The following is a 12,861-nucleotide window of genomic DNA, read 5'->3' as shown; positions in this document are numbered from 1 at the left end:
TTTACTTAGCTATCTAAATGGGGACATTCCATAGGCGTAATGGTTTTTATACTGTACAAACTACATATTCTATTGCCCTACACCAACCCTACACCTAAACCGTGGTTCCCCCAACAAACTGCCCCAATATACGTGTTGTGACCTCATCCCCATCCAAAATGGTTAGCATATCACTGTCGCTCAGATTCAAGCTAATGAGAGAGAGAGAGAGAAAGAGACAGTGGGCGAGAGGTGAGGGGTTTGTGTGGGAGGAAATGAGAAAATGAACGAGTCATTCAGGCGGTTTGGTGAGTCATCGCATCCAGCAGTCTGTGGGTTTCGTTCGATTTCAGCAGCAGCAGCTTGATGCATTAGCTGCAGACTTTGCTGTTGTTGTCAGAACAGAATGTTCCAGAAGGACTTACAGCTGCACGTCCAGCAGGACGCGTTTGTCCTCGCCGACGTGAATCCTCCAGCTGATCTAAAAAAAAAGTCACAAGAACAAAAGCTGTTCATATATGTTTTTGTAATATTTTTTAAAATACATTTATATTTATTTATATGATATCAACCTGTATTGACAGGTTTTAGGATGGATATACATGTACATGACATACAGTGGAGATCAAAATTAGAGAACAACCTACAATTTCCTAAATTTCAAGGTCACTGCTTAGTCCTATTTGAAGTTATCCTAACAGGAGTAGATGGCCAGTTTTTTAAGCATATTTCATACATTTATTGTATTCTGAAGCACAGTATAAAAAAACTTAAAATGAGGTATTTGAAAAATAACTGATCAAAATTTGGGAGCACTTACAGATACCTCCAAGCTATTGGTGTTAATCTGGCACCTGGTGCAAATTTCCTTAATTATATGACAAACCCTATTTAACTGGCAATATTCCTCTAATTTTCACTGAGACTGTAAGATGGCAGGCTGCTCTAAGCTGACTGAAACCCAGCAACAGTCCAGATGAAGGCCAAAGGGACAACCCTTTCAGCCACTGCATGAGACGTTTGAATCTCTAATCTGTGATTTTTAGTATATTGCAGCTTTACAATGACACTAATTCATTCAAGTCCCCCAAAAATGCTGGTTGTCCATGTAAGACAAATTCAAGAGAAGGCAGGATAATGCGGAGACTTTCAATGGGCAATCGGTTCAACACTGCAGCTGGAATTGCTCGCCAGTTCAGCGCTGAACAGGGTAAGGATCTGTCTCGGCACGTTTAAGAGAAGTCAAACTGAAAGCACACTTTGCAGTGATGAAGCCTCTCATCAGCAGAAAGAATCAAAAGGCTAGGCTCACCTTTGCTGAGGAGCATGTTGTGTGGACAGAGGAGAACTGGTCCAAAGTTCGCTTTAGTGATGAGAGAAAGTTTAATTTATTTGGGTCTGATGGGAAACATTTTGTTTGGCATCAAACTGGGGAAAGACTGAAGCCCAAGTGCGTAAAGAAGTCAGTGAAAGCTGGAGGAGGAAGTGTCATGGTTTGGGGGATGTTTTGTGCAGCAGGTGTTGGGCCTCTTATACAGCGACATGGCAGGTGAATGCAAATGTTTATCAGAACCTCCTTCAGCAACTACCTTCCCTGCAAGCATCTCCCAATCAACCTACAATTTTATAAATATAATTATCTATCTACACACACACACACACACACACACACTATTTTAAATTTATTATAAAGATATTTGTTATTATTACACTCTGAAATGTTCAGCACAGTAAGACTTGTCCTCTATAATCTCTGATTTGTGGCCTGTGCATTTGGTTGTGAAACTCCAGACTACAGTATGCTGCGTTAATTACGATATTAATTGCATGTGACACCCAAGCGATAACAAGAATGTGTAACACACCATGTGGGGTTGACCAGTGTTACGTTCAGCTGTTAGTGTTACGACCTGATGTCAGTCACAGAAAACTTTGTTTATCCCAGCTAAAGATGAATTACAGCAAGGTTAAATATAGGGCAACAACTAAAAGTCATTGACTACTGATGATCAGGACGACATGTGAGAATATTCATCAGCCTCACAGCAAAAAAGATGAAATTCTAAAAAGCACTTAGATCAAAGGCCGTTTTTGAATATTAACATACCATTAACCATTAACATTCTATGCAATTACCATAGCATAATTAGAGAAAACGGTCTTAATTAGCTTCAAATCTGCCATCCCATGACATTTAGCAAAGGATAAATGTTGTCTGGCAGTGATGTGTATTATGTAGCATGTAGTGTAAAGTTCTGATCATCTGTCATGACTCTACCTTTGCAGAGGGGCTCTGTATCATTCCAGTAGGGGTCTCGTGTGTTGATGCACTCGATGACGGGCGGCACCTGCTCCAGCGAGTGCCCGGGGTCACAGGTGAACTGCACCACCGTTCCCACGCCGTAAGTCGGGTCAGTCGTGCTGAAGTTTCCATTTTGGATGTATGGCTCATAGCAGTGGCCCTTCTCAAATGCTAAACGTGAACAATTAGAACAAGCTCTATTAGCCAGAGTAATGAACAATCCAGAGAAACATGTTAGACTGATTAACCTTAGCTAGATTAGTTACACTTAAATATTTACAAATCTTATTGCATGAGATATCAGATACAGGACATAAATAAAAATATTAGAAATAATAAATACAGATAAAATATAAAACAAAATGTACTTAAAGAAACATGCTATATCACACTTTTCAAGCAAAACACGTAAAAAAAATAACATTTATTTTAATGTTTAAATGATAAAACAATACAACAATTGGACAAAATCAGACATGTTAGCACACTTTTCAAGCAAAACACGTAACATAGAGCAATTGATTCCCAATAATTGGAAAAAAAATAAAAAATATTTAATGCAATGAAATTTACACATTTTTAAGTGTTATGTAACCCTCCGATGTATGATGTCCACTACAATTGGCAGGTTGTTAAAAGCTTTTTTAATATTTTAGGTTGTGATGTTACATCTTTACACATCATTCAGTATCACTGTCCTCTTGTTTGTATTTATCTATTTACTCATTTATTTATTTATGACAACATAAAATCAAAATGGCTGATGAAAGTGGTGATACATAAAGTAGCTATTTTTTTACTATAATTTATAAATCTATACAAATAAATAAACTGTATTTTATTTTCTTTACCTTCCTGGTTTAATAATTCATGCATCAGATGGTTTAATGTCCAAACACTTTATAGGCAGGTTTATATTGAGTTGGATGTATTTGCCCTACATGATTGGTGTTACAGAGATGCATGTGGCCTACCCTCATAACGCATATTGAATCCAGTGTTGTGACTATTAGGTTGGTCTGTTATAAACTGGACCCGAACAGCCGGACCTTCGCTGATCACTCCCTCAAACGGGATGGGACCGCCACGCCCGGAATCAAACAGGACCACTGACCCTGCATCAAGGCCGCTCCATAAGACCAGCCTGTTTCATGGGAGAAGGCTTGAGTCTCTTATATACATACAAAAATCGTGCATTGATTTAGATGACACACACTGTTACCTGTCTGTCGGACCCAACACCATTCTCTCCAAATGCAGGTGCAGCCTCTGGCCGTTAGGAGCCTCCAGGGACCAAGAGCAGCTGCGGTCCAGGGTGCTGTTAGGGCCCGGATGGGGTGAGGGGGACAGTACACGGCCCACTGTGGCATTTTTTACAACCCCTCCACACAAAGCTTGAAGAGAACATAACGGAAAATGTGTTTATGACTCTCTTTAAAATAAATAATAATAATAAAAGGAAATATATATATGTATATGTGTGGGTTTGTTATATTTCCATTATTTTAAATAACCTATTTATATTATTACCATATATATGTCATATAACATGTCAGAAAAAAAATACAAAAACAGAATCACTGAGTTGGAAAAAGGATCACCCCCTCCTAAAAATGACTTGTAAACTCAATCAGGTGTAGCTGATCACCTTCTCAATGGCACCCTCCCTGGATCAGGACGTCACTCCAAACTGGATGACAGAGCCGGAGGAAACTGGTCAGTCAGACGACCAAGAGGCCTAAAGCAACTCTGAAGCAGTCGCAGGAATTTATGACAGAGTGGTCATTGTGTGCATTTGACAACAATATCACAGATTCTCCACAAATGTGGCTTGTATAGGAGGGTTGCAAGAAAAAAGCCACTCCTCAAGAAAGGCCACATGCAGTCAGGACCTAGCTTTGCCAAAACGCACCTTGAAGATTTTGAGTCAGATGAGACTAAAATTTAATTATTTGGCCTCAACACCAAACGATATGTCTGGTGGAAATCCAATACAACTCACCATCCAAATAGCATCAATCCTGCAGTAAAGCATTGAGGTGGTAATATCCTGTTATGGGGTGTTTCTCTGCAGCAGAGACTGGAGCACTTGTCAGGATAGAAGGAAACATGGATGGGGCAAAATACTGTCAAATTCTTGAGGAAAATCTGCTGCCCTCTGCCAGAAAGTTGTCAATGGGAAGAAGCTTTACCTTCCAACATGACAAAGACCCAAAGCACACCGCAAAACTGAGCACACAGTGGTTGAAGGAGAAAAATGTGAATGTTCTTGCATGGCCTAGTCAGAGCCCAGACTTAAACCCCACTGATAATTTGTGGAATGACTTGAGGACTCCACAAACAGTCCCCATCAAATTGAACTGAACTTGAGCAGTTCTGCAAAGAAGAGTGGGCAAATATTGCAAAGTCTAGATGTGCAAAGTTAGTAGAGACGAAACCCAACAGACTAAAGGCTGTAATTAAAGCAAGAGGTGGTTCATCAAAATACTGACACAAGGGGGCGATCCTTTTTCCAACTCAGTGATTCTGTTTTTTTTCTTGTTTTTTTTTTCTGACATGTTGGTGTTATATCTTTCACTTGGATGTTATAAGTTGCTCTGAGCAAATACAACTGGATAAAACAAAAACTGTGTCCGTCTTCATTTCAGGCTGCAAAGCAACAAAATGTGATTATTTTAAAGGGGGCTGATTCTTTTCTATACCCACTGTATTTTAAAATGTAATTTATTTCTGTGATGCAAAGCTGAATTTTCAGTCTTCAGTGTCACATATATACGTATAGAATATATGTTTAATATGAGGTTTAGGAGTTTGTTCAAATTACTTCAAATTTTTTTATATGAACATTTCAGCACTTGTTCCTCTACTAATCTCAGTATGTCACCTCTGCAGCTTGGCTCATGTTGGCTCCACACCGGCAGCGAGGCATTGAGACACGTGAGTGTGGCGTCCCCCTGCAGGTGGTATCCCATGTGACACTGGAAATGGGCCGTGCCTCCGGGATGCAGATCTTTTACTGACACCTCCCCAAAATGAGGCCGTCGAGGTAGAGCACAACTCAGGCGAAAAACTGGACAATAAAAGAGTGCATGATTATCCTTCAAAAACTCTCCTTTTATGACATATTAGTAAATAATGACAGATTCTTGGGGGTGAACTATTCCTTCAATCATTTATGAAGAAAATGAATGCTAATGCCACTCGAGGATGCAGAATAAGACAAACTGCATACAAGACGGCACAATAAAGCCTTGTGAAATGAGCCCTGGAGTGAAACTACAAGTACATTAGCCGGTTAATGGACACGGCAGAAGCTATCAAGTTAGATAAGCAAGCAAATTAACCAAATGGAGAATTTTTCAATTAAAAGTTTGGAGGCAAAGTCTGGCCGGTGACTAACAAGTTCAACAAGAGCACCGCAAGTACTGAGACTTCTGGATGAGAAGCGTTTTTAGCATTTACACAAGCACCTGTGGGACTCATTACTATAATATTACATAAACATCAGAGTTTTATTTAAAAGAGTAATTATCTCTTTAAAACCACAGCAAGAGGCAAGTCCCAAAGATGCTGTGTTTAATGCATAAGTGGCTTGTCTTGAAAAAGACTTACTTTGATAATGCAGCTGGAATATGCCGACTCCTCCCTCTGGAGATGAGCGGTAGAACACAGACAGCATATTGGTCGGGCTGCGGATCACCTGACCATCCACCAGAAGCGTCTGATTGGCCAGAACCAGCAGGGCCCCGGCTTCATCTACCCCTCTGATTGACAGCTGCTCGCCTTCTGACAGGTTGACACTTTTGACCTACAACGAAGGAATGCCAATCATTTTAGCAGGAACCACTGGTAAGAACATACAGTACACTAAGAAGTATGTATGGCAAGAACAGTACAGCATTCACAGCAACATTCTTATCATTTGAGAACACAACTTTACAAAAAAGTACATAGTGCAATGATGGTATCTGATAATTATATTATGGTAACTTCATGCATGAGTAACTCTCAAAATATAGAGACAGTGACATGCGCCTTGACTCATTAACTCATTAAAACAATATGTATAACAATATAACTTAACAATTTCTTAAATAATATGAAATAGATTGTCTCCTTCATCTGACAAGACACTTCTAAGACATTTACAGTTATTTTATGTTACTTATGTAACTCTTTATTCTCAAATAATTTTGTTTTCCATTGCTAAGCATTTAACAAGGTTTAACAAGTGTGCAAAAAAAGGAATATATATATATATATATATATATATATATGTGTGTGTGTGTGTGTGTGTGTGTGTTTATTATATTTTTTTATTAATTAGTATATTAAATTATTATATTTGTTATAATTATATACCCAATATTTAATTTAATACTGAATTGTATACTGTATATACTGATATTAATTGAAATATTGGATACATCATAATATATAATAAATTAATATAATAAAAAACAAATTAGTGTTAATATTTAATATGTACATGTGTATAACTATTATAGATTCAATTATATATTAATAATTAATATAACTACATTTGATTATTATATTATACTTATATCTCCAATATTTTATTTAATAATATATTTTATATATACACTGATATTACCTGAAATATTGAATAAATAATAATAAATAAAAATAAAATACTGTAAATGTACTGTTATTAAATTAAAAAAAACAAATCTATGTAAATATTTATAAATTGTATTTCTAAAATAAAAAAGATGCTTATATATAAAATAAAGTGTCAAAATTGTCATTAGTATCAATTTAGACACTTTTAATCTAAAATTAATATAAAAGGTTTCAAAGACCAAAGTTCAAAGGCTTGCATAGTGATTTTTCACACCATGTTGAAAAAGTAACTAATTTACATATATATTTTTTCATATGGTTTATTTAAATGTGTCTTTGGTGTTACATTGCTTAATTTTCATAGATTTTCCTTAAAAGAAATTGATAAAATCATTTCAGAGAAATGTAATACATTTTGATGGATGATTACAAGAACATTTTTCATTTTCTTTTAAATAACGTGCACCAATAAATTGTGCAAAATAACATCAGGAACGTGCAGTAAGAAAGTAAAAAGAGTGCATGTTGATTTCATGTTGATTTTAAAGCATATCACAGCCAGCATGGATTATCCGTATCTCATCCAATCCCATGAGGACAGTGTGTGTGTATACATACCAAATTAATTGGAAGTGTTTTAATCCCTTGAGACAGAATACACACACACACACAGCAGGCCTTTGGCTGTGGATTAAAGCGGTAATTAGAGATTATGTCACGGGTGTGAATCATCCACAGAGGGACAGCGGACGTGGACATGGGATTACAGCCGGCTGTATGCGGGCACTGCGGCAATACGACTCTACTGAACCCCCGTTTCTCTCATTAACGTCTGCTTGTGTGGCTTCAGCTCTCTGGGAACGCACTGCTGCCGGCCTGAAGTGCTCAGCTCCAGTAATTAGATCTGTGCACATACACCACGTGCCACTAGAGGGCACATTCGACTGGACGCAGGGTTGTTAAGCTCAGTCACCTGTATCCGAGGGTGTCGCGAACATGTGCTAGGCACAGGAGAAAAAAAAGCTTGTTAGGCAGCAGATTGCATTTCCAGATAACTCCCTCGGGGCCACATGCTGTGGTCGGTGTTCTGCAGCTGCTTATTTGTTGAATGACACAGTCTATTAGCATGTCATTTAAAGAGATCCATGCATTAACAGGTGCCCATTCAGTCAAGAATATCCAGCGTAGTTTGTCATATCATTTGGCGGTGGAGGAAATATATGATTAATGGAAGCAATATTCAAAGCTCATATTAAAAGGTACCTGTAGCTCCACACCGTAGCCCATGTAGACAGTCACTGTATAAGTGCACTGCAGGAACGCTCCTTCAGGGAGGGGAGGATCGTCTGAAGAATCGATGTAGCCCTCTGGGTCGGTGAAATTGACCCTGCAGTTTGTTACAGCTGGAGGAAAATGCCAGACAGACGTCATTAAAAGCCCAACTGTTCATCTGAGAATGTCTACAGAGGGGATTTGAGATAAAATAAACAGCGAGGAGAAACACATCATGTAGCTGTAGCTGTACATTTCCCTGCTAAATATGCTAGCTTAGAGTAGCTCCAGTTTCCATGCTGGTACAGGATAGTTTATACTGGTTAGTTCCGGTTTGGCATGGATCTTGCATAGTCAAGCAAAACTCGTGTGAACTGCTCAACAAGTATGGTTTTCCTAGTGAGGCTAGTTGAGGAAACCAAGACACCAGCATCAAAAAAACTACAACAACAACATCATAAAGTGGTGACTTTTCACCATGGCTAGCAGTTAGCAAATGAATTAAACTTCAATTTCTATACAGGTGTTCAAACTAGGTATATTGCAAGTTGCAAATTCAATTAATGCAAATAAATAAATAAATATAATAAATAATAATAGTAATTCAGAAAAATTGCAAAAACAATTTGTGAATAAAGCAGCATTTCTGTCCCATGGGTTAAAGGGAACAAAATCATCACTTCTGGGGGAAACTGTTGCAAATTGCTCTTTTAAATATATTTATGTAATGCTAAGTAAATGGTAGATGCTATTTATACTTAGTCTAAATAAAGATAGACGCTGTTTGCACAAAGTATAATTGGCTGGCAATAAATATTTTGTTTACACTAATGTAAACCGTGACAGATGCTACTAACACAAAGTGTCATATTATATGCTATTATTAGTAATAAAAATAAAATATCTGAGCAATGGTGGGCAGAGTGAAAATAGCCACTGCATTCAGTACAAACAGACACTGGGTTTAATAATCATGATAAATTACTTTACTTAATTAAACAAAATGCTCTGATGAACTTCATGCTTGTTAATCATCTCAACAGATATCGGATAGTAGTCAATTATCTAAGCAGTGTTTTTTTTTAGTATTATTAATAATTTAGTATTATTTGTATACTATTATAATATTTATTAATATTTTCAATTAACTTTTTAATATTCAATATAAAAAGATCAATTTTTTTTGTTTTAATTTTAAATTTGAGTAATTTTGTTATATACCCTTGTCGTTTTTATTTGGTTTTGTGTTTTAATGTTTCTATTTATCTTTATTTTTATTTTAGTACTTCAACTTTGGCTTATTTTAGTTAGAGTTAGTTGCCAAGGAAAGATTCGTTTTTCAACTAATATTTTTAATGTGCATGTCACCCAAAATGACCATGTAAGCTTTTTTATGCGCATTATGGATATTTTATTCACATCTTTGGTGACCATGCACTTGGCATAATATCAGAAGAGAAAGGAAAAATTGAAATCGCATCATATGACCCCTTTAAAAGTGAACGGAAACCAGGCTAGCCAATGATTTGTCATGATGAAGAAGTCATTCAATTTCCATGAGAGCTTGCGAGACCAACTAAACAACAAAGTTAAACAGAGTCAACTATATGAAAAATCAACAGCAGCATGAGGAACATCAACTAGTTTTCTACTAGGTTTCTCTAAAAATCTCAGTCTTACCTGAGGTGAAAACACCAGACTCTGTTTCAGCATTCACAGTGGTGGGAACCGCAGCGGTGCCCAAAGGTTTCTGGTGTGGGGTCGGAGCATCGGTATCCCAGCTGGGCGTTGCGACGGCCTCTGGGGGTTCGGTGGGGAGGTCATAGGCTGGAGGTAAAGTAGGTCGGCCAGTGGCACTGTGTGCAGGGAGCATCTTCCTCAAGAGGAGCTGGTCAGGGGACTGGGCCTCTGCTCCGGCCTCCAGCCCCTTCCCCAACATGGGTACCAGATTAGGGGGTAAACTGCTGGGAAGAGTCACACCCTTCTGGGCCAGAAGATGATCCTTACGAGAAAGAACAGACTCTAGGAAGTCCTGTCCTATGGATGCAACTCCTCTGGGGGTTTCTTTAGGGGCTGGTACCTGCATCACTGGTGCAAGGCTTGGTGGAGGAGTCAAACCAGACTCATCTGGAGGAAAGAGAGAGTTTGAGAACAATTAGGGGGGAATAAACAAGTTCCTTCCTGCAAAGTTAACCGATATCCAGTTTGTCCTAGACAGCAATGCAGAGCAAATGGACACTTTGCATTTCTGTGTCTGAGATTTGAGAAAAAGACCCCAGTAACTCGCCAGTTTCAGAAGAGATCAAGATTAGGAAAATGAAAAGTTGCAATTTTCTAGGCTGATATGGCTAGGAACTATACTCTCTTTCCGGCACAATAATCAAGGAACTTTGCTATTACGCAGCGCCTGAAAATAGTCCCAGCTAGGTAACTTCCAATAAGCCTATTTTCAGGCACTGCGTAATATCATTGAGCCTGCTGCCCCCATAGTACAGCAGCAAAGTTCCTTGATTATTATGCCGGAATGAGAGTATAGTTCCTAGCCATATCGGCCTAGAGTACTCTTAGTACACGATGTAACTACAGAAGAGTCAAGTTTTAAATAGGAAAAATATAGAAACTCTTTGGTCATTTTTGAGCGACATGCCAACGGTCTAATCAGATTCAATGATCTATGCTAAGCTACAGCTAAAAGTGCTACCGTCAGACCCGGAGATCGGCTGAATGGATTCGAAAACGGTAAAACTGAACTGTTTAACTCTAGGGGAATTGGAAAATGAGCCTATTTTCAGAAATAGTGGAGTGTTCCTTTAAAGATCTCAGTATAAAGTCAAACATTTCTCATCAGATTTATCCATGATCAGATGATCCGAGATGCTATCCACATTAATTTTATAGCTTTCTTACTGTACGTGTATCTTACTTTGTACACTACATAATTTTGACCTCTTTATCACCTTCTGTTGTTGAAATATGAAATTTCCAGCCGAATCAAACTTGACAGCTCTGAATTAAAATCGATATTGTCTGCTCAGTATGGAAATAACATGGTTTTCAATGCCAATTTCTTATGTACTGGCTCAATAATTCATTGCAAACAACAAATTGAATGAAAAAAAAAAAAACCCTCTACAGTAGTCTTATCAAAAACTACAAATATAAAAATTATAAAAATAAATGTTAATTGAAATAAAGCTAAAATAAAATGCTCATATTATATGGCAAATTTAAACTTATTAGTTATTCACCAAGGCAACATTTCTAATTTTTGTTTAAAGTTGAAACACTGAAATTACTAACTGGAAATAAATAAAAACTAAAGCTGAAATAAAACAAAAACTGAAATAAATATAGATTAAACCTAAATAGTAATATTATAATACAAAAACAAAGCAAATAAAAAAGCACAATCTGATCAATTAAATTACACCGGCGAAAAAAAGCTATTACCCTCTGCGAGTGATAGAGTGTTGTCCAGGGACGTTGTCTGAGCAATAAAACATGTAATGAATGTGAATACAAGGGGAAAGCACCCGATGTGAGGTTCACACTGAGGGCCACTTCGTCCTCTAGTGAAAGTCAATTTGATCCCTGTACGGCATACATGCACTTCTGTTCAATATAAGCAATCCTGAATTTATTAGTCAGCATTAGCGATTCAAACAAGAAGATTGTTCACTACTGGATGCATAACACTTATATTTAAAACAGAGCTTCAACAGAAAATGTCTGCAAAAATATATTTTGCACATTTCATTGCTCGGGAATTCTCAGATATGTTTCATTCAGGAATCAACTTTGTCTCAGATGTTTCTTCTAAAGTTCCTCAGGAGAAAAACAGACACAAGTGAGACCATTATTGACATACAGTAAGAGTACAGAGCTATAAAATAAACATGGATAGCAGCAGATCATTTGATCTGAGGAAAACCTGATGAGAAAAGTGTCATATTTTACCTCTGATTGAAGTCTTTCATATTTGAGAGCAGTTTGAGATCTCTTGTGAAACTCTAGAGGAGACAACATGTGAGATTACAGGATCGTTTATTTAGAAGAACAATCTCAAGTTCAGCAAAGCTTCCATTTGATCTTCTATCATCTGACCTTCAAGAAACAGGATTGTCCAATACGTTCATTGCGATTTTTTTTCAGTATCAAAACAACAGTTAACGGTTCGATATGAGGCTAAAGCTTTCCACAATCACTGTTTGCGAGCGCTGTGTTATCTCTGTCAATCATTTAAAGGGGTGGTTCAATGGTTTTTTTCTAGGCTTGATTGTGTTTATGGGGTGCGGTCTAACATGTGTTAATGCTTCGTTTTTTTAAAAACGCATTATTTTTTATATAATTTACCTTTATTCCACACCGCTCTGTTCCTTCTCTGAGAAACGGGCTGATCATTTCCTTCTTTTATGAAGCCCCTCCCTCAGAAATACGTGATGGGCTCTGATTGGTTAGCTAGCCCAGTGTGTTGTGATTGGCTAAACCGCCTCTAGCACGCGTCTAATCGTCCCGCCCCTCTCCTCAGCGGCATGTGCTCCGGTTGTATTGTAAACAACAGCGTCGTTAATATCGCTTATAAGTTTGAGCCCGATTGAGAAGCAGAGGATATTATTGAAGAGGATCATGCAGAAACTGTGCAAGCACGGCTTTTAATGATAGGTCTATGTTTGTTGTTTGTTGTTGTCTCATACTTTTAGATACGCTGTTATTTGTAAATGCTA

General features: G+C 37.6%; 1 protein-coding gene across 1 annotated transcript in view; it reads right to left on the bottom strand.

Moving 5' to 3' along the window:
- The window catches only part of LOC107658544 (seizure 6-like protein), a 44,393-nt gene that overhangs the window by 7,435 nt on the left and 24,097 nt on the right, over positions 1-12,861 (bottom strand). The window contains exons 2-10 of the mRNA XM_016447135.1: positions 9,818-10,264; positions 8,129-8,268; positions 5,894-6,089; positions 5,166-5,351; positions 3,504-3,675; positions 3,256-3,425; positions 2,253-2,452; positions 405-460; positions 101-191 (exon numbers count right to left, since the gene is read on the bottom strand). Coding sequence (XP_016302621.1) covers positions 101-191; positions 405-460; positions 2,253-2,452; positions 3,256-3,425; positions 3,504-3,675; positions 5,166-5,351; positions 5,894-6,089; positions 8,129-8,268; positions 9,818-10,264 — 1,658 coding nt within the window. The remainder of the gene's footprint in view (positions 1-100; positions 192-404; positions 461-2,252; positions 2,453-3,255; positions 3,426-3,503; positions 3,676-5,165; positions 5,352-5,893; positions 6,090-8,128; positions 8,269-9,817; positions 10,265-12,861) is intronic.

Source organism: Sinocyclocheilus anshuiensis, unplaced genomic scaffold, assembly GCF_001515605.1.
Source record: "Sinocyclocheilus anshuiensis isolate Anshui unplaced genomic scaffold, SAMN03320099.WGS_v1.1 scaffold343, whole genome shotgun sequence".
NCBI classification, from domain to species: Eukaryota; Metazoa; Chordata; class Actinopteri; order Cypriniformes; family Cyprinidae; genus Sinocyclocheilus; species Sinocyclocheilus anshuiensis.
Note: the sequence above shows the minus strand (reverse complement) of the source record. Positions and strands in the feature narration are given on the sequence as shown.